This window comes from Equus przewalskii, chromosome 9, assembly GCF_037783145.1.
Source record: "Equus przewalskii isolate Varuska chromosome 9, EquPr2, whole genome shotgun sequence".
Taxonomy (NCBI): domain Eukaryota; kingdom Metazoa; phylum Chordata; class Mammalia; order Perissodactyla; family Equidae; genus Equus; species Equus przewalskii.
This window is the reverse complement of record NC_091839.1, coordinates 54,743,363-54,756,548: the sequence shown is the minus strand read 5'-3', so window position 1 is coordinate 54,756,548 and position 13,186 is coordinate 54,743,363. Positions and strand designations below refer to the sequence as shown.

General features: G+C 36.1%; 1 protein-coding gene across 2 annotated transcripts in view; it reads left to right on the top strand.

Moving 5' to 3' along the window:
• Positions 1-13,186, top strand: part of HACE1 (HECT domain and ankyrin repeat containing E3 ubiquitin protein ligase 1) — a 106,191-nt gene that overhangs the window by 81,276 nt on the left and 11,729 nt on the right. For both annotated transcript variants that reach the window (XM_070556755.1, XM_070556756.1), the window contains 3 exons: positions 6,322-6,453; positions 12,217-12,315; positions 12,597-12,667. In XM_070556755.1, coding sequence (XP_070412856.1) covers positions 6,322-6,453; positions 12,217-12,315; positions 12,597-12,667 — 302 coding nt within the window. The remainder of the gene's footprint in view (positions 1-6,321; positions 6,454-12,216; positions 12,316-12,596; positions 12,668-13,186) is intronic.

Genomic DNA, 13,186 nt, shown 5'->3' with positions numbered 1-13,186 from the left:
GACTGCCACTTGTGTGGGGTGGACCCTGGAACAACTGGTGGTGTTGTCGTCCTCCTCTTCATCAGCCACGTTACCATCAGTTCTGTTTCCTGGTGATAATAATAGCTACTGCCTATTGAGTACTTTGTTTATATTGCGTGTATTTGAGATGTGTTCTTTGTCCAGTTCTCATTTACTCTAACAGCCTTTTTAGGTAGTTATTTCTACTTATTCACTGTGGAAACAGCTTTAATATTAAAAGCTGTTGACATTTATTTGGTACTTGTAATGTGCTAGGCACTGTTCAGAGTGCCTTATGTCTATTAACTCATACTTAAACAGTCATCTGAAGCGTGGCTGTCCCTTTCTCCGGGTGAGGAAGCTGAAGCGTAGCGGGGTTAGGTAGCTTTCCTCCAGATCACATGGCTCACAAGTGGTAGAGCTAGGATTTGAACCCAGGCCATCTATACATTTCAAGCCTGAGCTTGGAACTACGACTCTGTATTTCTTTAGGTGTTAAATAACTGCCTAAGGGCTCAAAGTTAGTAACTAGTGGCCCCTCAGTTTAAATTGAAGTCTGAATGATTGTGTAACTGCTAGGCCTCATTGACTAAGGCAATGAATATGAAGGAGGTGGCAGATCCAAATTTAGCACGTGTTCCCCCACTTCGTTTTTGTATGGTTAATACCTTATCTTCTATTGCTAGTTTCACTTGATTTATTTCACACACAAATGCATTTGATGCACATGCAAGCACAAAAGACAAGCTTGCGTATGTAGATTACTGATTTAATGTGGATTCTTATTCATATCTTTAGAAAAGTGAATGGTGAGAAATCTTTTTATTGCTCTGAAAGCTTTTAAAACAGTTTAGATCTGAGGCTCTCCATATTGAGTGTGTGTATGTATGTATTATTAGATTGCGTTTTAAATTATCTTTACCATCTTCCTGTCAGCAAGGAGGATATACTTTTCCCTGCATTTTAATTAGTATATTCTAAAAATTCACTTTGAAAATTACCAAATCTATGAAATGCTTACTTGAAGAATCACTATTTTCAATGAGTGAAATTATTCCAATGAAACTGAAGTAATAGGATTTTTACCAGACTGTCAATCTTTGTAACTAATTTGTGACCTTAAAAGTAAGAATATGCTGATAAAGAATAAATTGAAAAATGTTACATTGCAAAAATGTGCTTCTCCTTTTTCTTATATCTACTTATTCCTACAAAGGAAACCTGGTATTCTTTTGAGTTCTCAGTGGGGAAATTTTCAGTGAGAACTCTTATGTACCAGAGCAATAATAATTAAGTAGGTAAACCCAGGAAGGAAGCTTTTATTACCAAAGGGTTTCTATTGAAACAGTGAATTGGATTATGCCAATAAGAATGCCAATTAAACTATTAATTGCTAAAAAAAAATAACTATTCCAAACAGTTTTACAAATGTGGCCTAGTTTGTCACTCTACTTGGAGGGAAGAAAAAAGAGCATCTTGTTTTCATTATTAAAAATTGTTTATTATTTTAATAAATATGGTTTATTTAGATATCTTTAAAGAAATAGTGAAAAAAGTGGTTTTTTTTTTTGGTGAAGAAAATTGGCCTTGAGCTAACATCTGTTGCCAATCTTCTTCTTTTTGCTTGTCAAAAGAAGATTGTCACTGAGCTAACATCTGTGCCAGTCTTCCTCTACTTTGTATGTGGAATGCCACCACAGCTTGACTTGCCGAGCGCTGTGTAGGTCTGTGCCTACATGTGAACTGAACCACTACACCACTGGGCTGGTCTCAAAAAAAGATTTTCATGAAGAAAACTAGCTTCAAAAAAATATGTCAGTTTTTGACATCAGCACTGCCTCTGATAAGAAGACATAATTTAAGTTCAAAGCCTGAAAAAAGTTAAAAGTTTAAGGAAGATTTCTGAAGGGTGATATTATTCATTCCACACATTCAGAAGAGTAGGAGATTATTAAAACAAAATGTTTCTGTAACTAGACGTTTAATTTAACTGGAACATAATGTCTGAAAGTTGAATCTCCTTAATCTTAGTGTTTTTATTTTTTCCTGTTGTAATTATTTTGTGCTTACCTGTCTTATATCAGTTGTCAGGCTCAAGGCAGAGCTAGAAAAAAGTTGCTAAGGTTCTTTTTTGTTCTTGTTTTTGTCTCTATGCTGAGGCTTTCTAAGTTGAAAACTTTCTGTGTATTAACATAACTATTTCGCCAGTGCAAGTACTAACTCATTCTTTAATATGGTGAATTCTCCAATTTCATCCTATGGCATCTGGTGTTATGTCCTCTGAGAACTAACACCAATCCTCAGATAGGAGCAAATATGACTCCTAGAATATGCATATGTCGGGGATACAAGATCCCCACCCCGAAGTTATACCATCTCTTTTAATACCTTAGAACAAGGTGAGATTTTAGGTTTGGTTTATGTTTGTTGTTTAATTGTGCAGCTATTAATGCCAGCGTTTTGTGGTCTGATTGTCATCTATGTCCACTGTTTCCTTAAAGCGTGTATTTGACGTAGTTGATGTGGTTGCTGATTAATTTTTTTTAAGCTTTTTTTAAATTTTATTTTTATTGCAGTGACATTGGATTATAGCATTATATAACTTTCAGGTGTGTATTGTAATATATTTCGAATTCTGTGTAGATTACATCCTGTTCACCACCCAAAGACTAATTATAATCCATCACCACACACATGTGCCTAATCACCCCTTTTGGCCTCCTCCCTCCCACCTTCCCCTCTGGTAACCACCAATCCAAGCTCTGTTGCTGTGTGTGTGTTTGTTGTTGTTTGTATCTTCTACTTCTGAGTGAGATCATACGGTATTTGACTTTCTCACTCTGACTTATTTTACTTAGCATAATACCCTGAAGGTCCATGCGTGTTGTCACAAATGGCTGGATTTCATAATTTCTTATGGCTGAGTAGTAGTCCATTGTGTATATAAACCACATCTTCTTTATCCATTTGTCCCTTAATGGGCACCTGGGTTGCTTCCAAGTCTTGACTATTGTGAATAATGTTGTGATGAGCATAGAGGTGCATGTATCTTTATGCATTTGTATTTTCAAGTTCTTTGGATAAATACCCAGCAGAAGAATAGTTGGATCATGTGGTAGATCTGTTCTGAATTTTCTGAGGATACTCCATACTGCTTTCTGTAGTGGCTGCACCAGTTCGTGCTCCCACCAGCAGTGTGTGAGCGTTCCCTTCTCTCCACGCCCTCTCCAATACTTGTTTCCTGTCTTGTTAATTATAGCCGTTGTGACCGGAGTGAGGTGATACCTCATTGTAGTTTTGATTTGCATTTCCCTGATGGTTAATGATGTTGAACATCTTTTCATGTGCCTGTTGAGCATCTGTATATCTTCTTTGGAGAAATCTCTGTTCAGATCTTTTGCCCATTTTTAATTGGGTTGTTGGTTTTTTTGTTGTTGAGACATATGAGTACTTTGTATACTTTGAATATTAACCCTTTATCTGATAGATGGTTTGCAAATATCTTCTCCCAGTTGTTAGGTTGTCTTTTCATTTTGTTGGTGGCTTCCTTTGCTGTGCAGAAGCTTTTTAGGTTGAGGTAGTCCCATCTGTTTATTTTTTCTGTTGTTTCCCTTGCCTGGTCAGGTGTGATATTTGAAAAAATGCTGCTAAGACCAATGTCGAAGAGTGTACAGCTGTGTTTTCTTCAAGAAGTTTCATGGTTTCAGATGTTACATTCGAGTCTTTAATCCATCTTTAGTTGATTTTTGTGCATGTTGTAAGATAATGGTCTACTTTCATTCTTTTGCATGTGGCTGTCCAGTTTTCCCAGTACCATTTATCGAAGAGACTCTCCTTTCTCTGTTGTATGTTCTGGGCTCCCTTGTTGAATATTAGTTGTCCATGTATGTGTGGGTTTATTTCTGGGTTCTTGATTCTGTTCCATTGATCTGTGTGTCTGTTTTTGTGCCAGTACCATGCTGTTTTGATTACTATAGCTTTGTAGTATATTTTGAAATCAGGGAGTGTGATACCTCAAGCTTTGTTCTTTTTCCTCAGGATTCCTTTGGCTATTCAGGATCTTTTGTTCCTCCGTATAAATTTTAGGATTCTTTGTTCTATTTCTGTGGAAATGTTGGAACTTTGATAGGGATTGCATTGAAACTATAGATTGCTTTAGGAAATATGGACATTTTAACTATGTTAATTCTTCTAATCTAAGAGCACGGAATAACTTTCCATTTCTTCATGCCTTCTTCAGTTTCGTTCAACGTTTGATAGTTTTTGGTGCACAGATCTTTCACCTCTTTGGTTAAGTTTATTCCTAGGTATTTTATTCTTTTTGTTGCAATTGTAAAGGGGATTATATTCTTAATTTCTGTTTCTGCTATTTCATTGTTAGCATATAGAAATGCAGCTGATTTTTGTATGTTGATTTTGTATTCTGTGACTTGACTGTATTCATTTATTATTTTAAAAGTTTTTTAGTGGATTCTTTAGGGTTTTCTATTTATAAAATCATGTCATGTGCAAATAGTGACAGTTTCACTTCTTCCTTTCCAATTTGGATCCCTTTTATTTCTTTTTCTTGCCTGATTGCTCTGGCTAGGACTTCCAATACTATGTTAAATAAGAGTGGTGACAGTGGGCATCCTTGTCTGCTTCCTGTTCGTAAAAGGATGATTAATTCTTAAATAGTGGAGAAAAACTTGGTGTGGTAGGAGTAGGAGTCAATTGAATAGCAGAGATGGCAGCCTTCCCTGTGCCAGGTTGTACAGGGGTCTGTGTAGGGTTTGGGGAGAGCTGTGAGGAATCCCCTGTGACACTTCAGTAGCTCTGAGTTGTGTAGAGAATTCATAGCCAGTAGTCATGTGTAACTTGCTGGCTCAGTGCCTGTGAGTTTTTGTGGGAAATCAGATCATCAGATTTCTGCCAAAAGAAAGGAAAAAGAGAAAGGAGTCTAACACAGGCTTTCTCCCTCTGTGTTTACAGCATTTATTCCTGGGAGGGGAAAACTGTATACATTTTGCTTTTAACTCACGAAGTTTCACTTAGACATAATTTAAAATATTTAATGATAGGGGGCCAGCCTGGTGGTGTAGTGGTTCACATGCTCTGCTTTGGTGGTTTAGGATTCACCGGTTTGGATCCTGGGCGCAGACCTATACAGCACTCATCAAGCCATGCTGTGGCTGCATCCCACATGGAAGAAATAGAAGGACTTACAACTAGGATATACAGCTATGTACTGGGACTTTGGGGAGAAAAAAAAAATTAATGGTAACAATTGATAGAGTTTTTGTATATAGATAGATTTGATCATTTATTCTGGTCTGAGCTAAAATGTCTTTTTTTATTACCAGTTAAATTTTAAGGGACACTGTTTTCTATGATGACGATGATGTTTTTTAAAATAAAATGTGTCTATGGCCATACCACCTTGAATGCGCCCGATCTCGTCTAAAATAAAATGTGTGAAAGTAGTTTACCTTAAGTGAGAATCAAATTGGCTATTCTTGAATGAGCTGTTTGGTCAAGTTCTAAGTATGTATTAAATGAATTTGTTGAATGTATGCATTCATCACATATCTATTGACACAAAGTGGCAGCCACTTTTTTAGGAGCTGTGGTATATACTGGTAAACAAAACAGAGCCCTTGCCTATAGAAATATTACATTCTAATGAGACATTTCAGTGAGAGACACCAGGAAGCATAAAGACACTGCGGCCTGAACAAGCTTGTGTTTGGAGAATAGAGTGAGTGAGCAAGGGAGAGAGTGGAAGGCAGTGAGATGAGAGAGCTAGACAGAGGCTAGATCATTTAGGGTCTAACAGATGGGGAAAGGAATTTGGATTTTCCTCTTAAGTGGGAAGTCGTTGTAGGATTTTGAAGAGGAAAGTTATGTGATCTGTATTATATATAAAATACATATATATTTTTCAAATCACTCTGGTGTGGAGAAGCAGCAGAACGGGGGTAAGAATGGAAACAGGGACACCAGATGTTGCAGTAATCCAGGTGAGAGAGGATGATGGCTTGCACCAAGGCACAAGAAGTGGTGGTGGTGAGACAAGGTCAGGTTGAGAATAATTTCTGGAGGTAGATCTGATAGCACTCACTGAGAGATGTGTGAGAGAAATCGTGGGTGATTGATTCCTAGGATATTGGCTTAAACATTAGCTTAGTGAATGGTAGATTACCTGTTTGCTGAGATGTATGATGATTGTTGCTAAATTAATTCTAAACTTTTACCTATTAAATGAGAAATGATTGTATCAACATTATCTTAAATATGTGAAATTAAAACAAAATCATCACAAAAGCTTTTTTATTTTCCTAGGCGGAGTATGTCCAGCTTGTTACTGAACTTCGAATGACAAGAGCCATCCAGCCTCAGATCAATGCTTTTTTACAGGGCTTTCATATGTTCATTCCGCCGTCCCTCATACAACTCTTCGATGAATACGAGTTGGTAAGGAAAAACATCAGTTCTTCTGTTGTTACACAGGACACAAAACTCCAGTTGATGTAATTCAGAGATAATTTTGAAGTACTATGATGAATGGAATAATGTATAATAAGGCCTATGGTTTGATTTTGTGTTTAGAGATTTGTTATAAGGTTTGTGATTGTGCTTCTCTTAAACTTAATAACCAGATTAGCAGTTCCTTAATGTGAAATGGAGTGAGGTAGTGATAAACAAAAATGCAAAGTATTTCCAAAGTATTCTGCATGGGAGATGTTGAAGGCCAGTCCTCCCAAAAGCAGTCGTCACCTGATTCCTGAGTGTCTTCTTTGGCCATATGAGGTCAAGGATACTGATACTAACTGCTTATGCTTCCAAAAAGAAGAATTGATTAAGACGGTTTTTCTTGTTGTATTTGTGTTATCTTCTCCAGCTTCTTATTTTATCATATATATAATTTTATAATTTTCTATTTTAAACCAACGTGGAGTCCACTCTTGGCTAGTCTGTAATGAATGTTTTGTTTTGCTCCTTTAATTTACCTACCTTTAACTATGATCTAATGGGATTTCTAATTTTGTACGATTTATGTCTGCATTTTCCTGTTTCCTTTTTCTCTTCTATTTTTAGTAATAAATTATTTTCAAACTCTTTGAGTTGTCTAAATCCTTAGTAAAACACAATATTTTAAATAGAGTGTAGCTGCTTTCTTATTTAAAAAATCATAATTTGGAATAGTAAATTTTAGATCAATGGAAAAGTATCCCTTGATTTTTATTCTTTCTCTTGAAATTAGTTTACGCCTTTCGTTTTAATATATGAGTAAGTACACTAGTGTATACCTTTAATTTTACATATATACCAGTATTTTCAACTTATTATTCATAGTATATCTTAGTATAACAGTGGACAAAATTTGCTAATTAATTTTGAAGTCCATTGTGACTTAGTTTCAGTAAATAACAGTATTGAGGTTTTTCAGTTGTGTTTTTAAGTTTAAGATTAATGGTTTTGTTTAGCATAAACTCATCTAGTTTTTGGATAACCAAAAAAGTTACTATTTTTAGTATTTAAAAATGGAGGAGTACTTATGACTATTATTAGACGTGACTGAAATCTGACTTTTCCTATACTGCACTTAGATTAAATTAGCCTTGTGAAGTTCATGGGGTTAGCCCCATGGTGTAGTGGTTAAGTTTGGCACACTCCAGTTTGGTGACCTGGGTTTGCAGGTTTGGATCACAGGTGCAGAACTACGCCACTTGTCAAGCCATGCTGTGGTGGTGACCCACATACAAAATAGAGGAAGATTGGCACCGATGTTAGCTCAGGGCTAATCTTCCTCAAGCAAAAAGAGGAAGATTGGCAACAGATCTTAGCTCAGCACCAATCTTCCTCACTAAAAAATAAATAAATAAATAGCCTTGTGAAGTTCAAAAGAGAGAATTACATTATTTTCTGGACCTACATGTACAAAACACTTAACAACAGAAATAACTTATAAAAACTTTGCCTCATAATTTCCTGATACTGAATTACAATATACATAGAGCAAAATACATACATCTGTAAATGTATAGCTTTATGAATTTTCAAAAACTGAATATACCATAAAACCAGCACCTAGATCAAGAAACAGAAATCCTAGCACCTCAGATGTCCCTCTCATGTCCTTTTCCAGTCACTGTCCAGCCTTATGGGTAACCACTCTCCTGACTTCTAATATCATAGATTAGGTTGCCTGTTTTTGAACTTTATATAAATAGAATAATCACCTAGAATATATCTGACTTCTTTAGCTCAACTTTTTGTTGTGAGAATCATACATATTGTTGCATGCAGTTGTAATTTGTTCATTTTCATTGCTGTATCGTATTTCATTCTGTCAATCTGCTTTTTCTTTTCTTTTCTGCTCTTGATACACATTGGGTGGGTACTTCAGTTTCAGGCTATTTGAAATAGTGCTGCCACAAATGTTGTAGTACATGTTGCTGGGAGAACATTTGTATGCATGCTGTAGATTATATGCCTTGGAGTGGAATTGCTGGCATATAGGGTGTGCATATATTCCATTATAGTAGGTACTAGCAAATAGTTTTCCAAAGAGTGTGTCAGTTTACACTCCTGCTAACAGATACGAGAGTTGTGGGTGTTCCACATCCTCACCGGCATTTGATATTTTTTGTCTTTTTCTTTGTTACCATTCTAGTGGATCAGTAGTGTTATTTCATTGTGATTTTAACTTGCATTTTCCTCATGGCTAGTGAGGTTGAGTGTTTTTATGTGTTTATTGGCCATTTATGTACTCTGTTTTTGAAGGATTTGTTCAAGTAACTTGTTCATTTTTCCACTGTGTTTTCTGGGTTTTGTTTACTGATTTGTAGGATTCTTTATATTCTGTATAGGAATCTTGGTAGATATGTGTGTTGTGAATATCTTCTCTTACTTCAGTGTCTTTTAGTGAATAAAAGTTTTAGTTTAACACAGTTCAGTTCACTTGTTTTTTCTTTTCTTTTTTTAATGAGTGGAGCTTTTTGTGTTCTGTTTAGGAAACTGTTTCTTATTCCAAGGTCATGAAGATATTTCCCTATGTTTTCCTCTAAAAACTTTATTCCTTTATCTTTCACGTTTAGGTCTGCTACTGGTAAGTTTTCAATTGTGGTTCTTATATTGGAAGTGAGGTCAGGATTCCTAGTCCGTCTTAGCTTCTGGCTTTACAACGTTGAGCTGATTGATTGAGATGGTGGCATTATTTAGGAAGAGCAGTGTTGTAGACGTGGCTCTGATTTATGCAGTGATGATGATGATGATGATGATTAAACACTTAGTATTTGCCAGGCGCTTTATGTGTATTAACTTTGAAAATCTTCACAACAGAACTCTGAGGTAAGCGGTACCATTCCCATTTCACAAATGAGGAGAACTAGAACAAAGAAGGTACAGACCTTGCTCCTGTTCATCGAGTGTGTGTTAGACACAGCCCAGTCTCTCTTCCTCAGCATTGCCACACCACCTCTCAGTGGCATGAGTTATAAATGGGACTTGGTTTTAGAACCTGTCGTGGGACTTTATGTCCTTCGTAGGAAAGGGCTGTGCTACACTGGGATAGGAAACTTTTTTCAGAAGTTGACACAAACATCTAAATGTGCATCTGAGTTAAAGGCTACACGTTAGATTCTAGAGGTTTAGTGAGAAGAGGGTATCTAGTAGCGTCATTGTCCTAACCGGAGGTGTATTTGTCCATTGTGGACAGAATGCAGTTCCAAGTCAAGAGATGATTATCAGGTTCAAAAAGGGTGACAACATTGTTGTCATTAATACATATACAATGCTATTACAGTGGAGAGGTTCTTACCCAGTGTCAGAGGGACTGTCCTTCCATATTGCGCTGCTTATGAATTTATCCGTGATGGTACCAGAATATTAAAACTTTGAGCCATGTGAATACTAGGTGAGCTGATGGCTCTGAACACTTGCATGATTCAGTTTCTGACGTTAGAATGGGTTATATGTTATACCCAGTTCCAGTAGGTTAATTCAGTTTTGTCATATGTTAAAAAAATAAGAAATTATTGATTGGGACTTTGTGTTATATGTACTTTTCATTGTGGAATTCCCATTTCATCTACTTGTTTTCAGTCAGTTTAATAACGTTTTTTGCCCAGGTGTTCAACAGTTTAATAAAGATCGTTCATCCTCTTCACTAGAAGTCATAACAAATAATATGACATTTTATGAAATACCTCAAATTTCTTGAGAGAATAAAGTCACAGTCATTTTTATTCATAATTATTAACAATGCAAGCATACTCAGTATTATTAAAAGCTTATCTTCAGCCTAGAAGGGAAGAGGGTTAAACTCATGGATTGTAAGAAAAGTATAAAATTCATCCCCACCCCTTTTGGCAGATGTGTATCAGGGTCCTGCTAGGGAACAGAATTTCTCCTGCTAGTTCAAATAATGAAACTTGAACCAAGGGCCTATTACAGAGGTGTGGGCAGTGTTAAGAATAAACAGGATGTGATGAGGCATCCAGAGACTAGCTCCGGTGGAAAGCCTTTGTCACTCCTGGAATTGAAGAGGCAGGTGGAGGAGTTATTGTGGAGACATGGCTACTGCAAAGATGGGCTGAAGCAGGAGGGAGCAGAAAATACCCTCACCTCCAGACTCCTGCCTGTTTCTCAGTGACGGAACCCAACCTGAAGCCGACGGGCAAGAGAGCCAGTCTGTACGGAGTGGCCTCCTGGGGCACAGGGCAGTGCGAAAAAAGGTGGAGAGGGTGTTCGGGGGTGATAAATGGACATTAACCAGAACGTCTTCATCCAGGAAAAGTATCTTATAATACTATGGCAAGGAGGGCTAAAACGTACCCTAGACTAGAAGCTCTCAAACTTTGTGGTCTTAGGATCCCCTTTCAACAAGAGTTTTTGTTTATGTGGGTTATAATAATTGATAGTTACTGTATTTGAAGTTAAAACAGATGTGTAAAATATTTTATTCTTATAAAAATAACAATCCATTACATATTAATGTAAATAACATTTTAAAGATGAAAACTTCATTTTCCAGAATAAAACAAAAATAGTGGGAAGAGTGGCATTGTTTTACATTTCTGCACGTTTCTTTGATGTCTGACTTAATAGAAAACAACTGGGTTCTCACGTCAGCTTCTGCATATAATCTATTGTGACATGTTGTTTGGCTGAACTATATGGAGAAAATCCAGCCTCAGATAAGTTGGAAAAGGGAGAACCTTGCAGACTCCTTGAGTAGATATTAGAAACCCCCAAGACTTCTCAGACATCACCTTATGTTAACCATCGTTAACCTTCTTTAGAGCACAATCGGTACCAGTCAGATGTATGTTATGAGTAGTTGCTGCAGGAGTTGTGGTTTTTGAGCCACATTGTATCTATGTCTCGGTAATAGCAAACCCTGCCTTCTGGCCTGTCAGGGTTAAGAGTAGGCTAGTCAGTGCCTTACCTGAGTATGTAAACACATCCGACTGTGAGATATGGACTGATTCAGAGATGTGGACAAGCTCTTTTCATGTTCTCTTTTATTTTGGAAGACATAATGGGAAATTTTACCATTCTTAATTTCATTTTTAGTTATTTGGTTAATACTTTGTTTGTTTGATGTTCTTCCTGGCAAAAAGGTGGCTACCAAAAGTAATTAGGAAAATTGCATTTTTTTCTCATCTTGGGGAAACTTGACTTTAAAGGATATGAATTATTCCAGAATAGAGGCCTGAATCTGTTTTTTAAAAAAATAATAGCTATTTTTATTGTATTACCTCCTTTTTCCTAGTGATAGGGTTTCTTGATGATCTTTTTCTTTGCTCAACTCAGGCTTTATTCAGGTCTTTTTTGTCACTTTCATGTTGAAAGTCGGTCTCTATAGGATTTAACAAATTTGTAAAATAATGAATAAACATAAACCAAAGATAATGTTCATAAAGTTGTTGGTGCATCTGAACTGTTGTTGCATATGTGTTTATATATAAACGTAAACTATTGTCTCTTCTTATGTTTTAATTAAATTATATCAACGTGGACACATCTCCACATCTCACACTGTTGGAGCTTATCAGTGTCAAGTGTTCTTTCCCATGTCATGCTTGTTATTGATGACATGCAGAAACTGTGGCAAAAATAAATCAGTTTTATATGGGATTAGTTTCTAATTAAGGCAAATTTACTATTTAAATGTAATAGCTTCTTTTCCCCTGAAGAAGATTAATGAAATACTTTTCTTCTTCCCCAAAGGAGCTGCTGCTTTCTGGCATGCCAGAAATTGACGTGAGTGATTGGATGAAAAATACAGAATACACCAGTGGCTATGAAAGAGAAGATCCGGTTATTCAGGTACAATCTCTCTAGAGCTTAGAACGAAGTTAAGTTTTGCCATTTAATTTTGTAAGCTTTTCAGCACTATTGGATGGAAACCTACATTAATTAACAGAGTCAAGTTTTTCTCTGAATTCTTCTCTTGGGAATATTGCCTATGAAAACTTTTTATAAAGTCATTTTTGATAAATGAGTCTCATAGAATAGAATATGCTTTATGAATGTTGCATATTTCGGTGGTGTTAGGCAGTTTGCACTTGCCGTGAAACACGAGCTGAGTTTGTTGTTGTTGTTGTTAGTGGTTCTGGGAAGTGGTGGAAGACATTACTCCAGAGGAGCGAGTTCTTCTCCTGCAGTTTGTTACTGGCAGGTAAGAAGTTTTTTACAATAATATGGAAAGAATTTAATGTATTCCTTTTCTAATGGCTTAGAGATAAACAACCAAGTGAATTATTACTCTGAATTGTGAGTTTCTTCCTCCCTTTCCACTTTTTAAGGTATTAAACAGAGATTTATTCAGGCATTAAAGATAAAACACATACAGTATGCTCAGTTATGTTTGTTTAATGTTAAAAAATAAATGTTGTTTGCTAAAAAACAGATTGTTCCAGTCATAACTATTAGCATAGGTATTGTATTTTATAATTTGCTAATCCTTTTATTCAGTTTTTCTCCAGTTGTTATCAAACTTTTAAAGTCTCGAGATTCATGGCCTAAAAAATAATTTGTGATACCATACTTCTTTGAAAAGTCCAGTTTTGGAACCAATTAAATATTGTAGATATTAGAAAACTAGATGATTTAAACCTCTTAATTTATATATCTGAAAGATGTAAAGAAAGAGTTTGATCTTCATTCTCTTTTGGTTTTTTATGCGACTGAGGAAGAT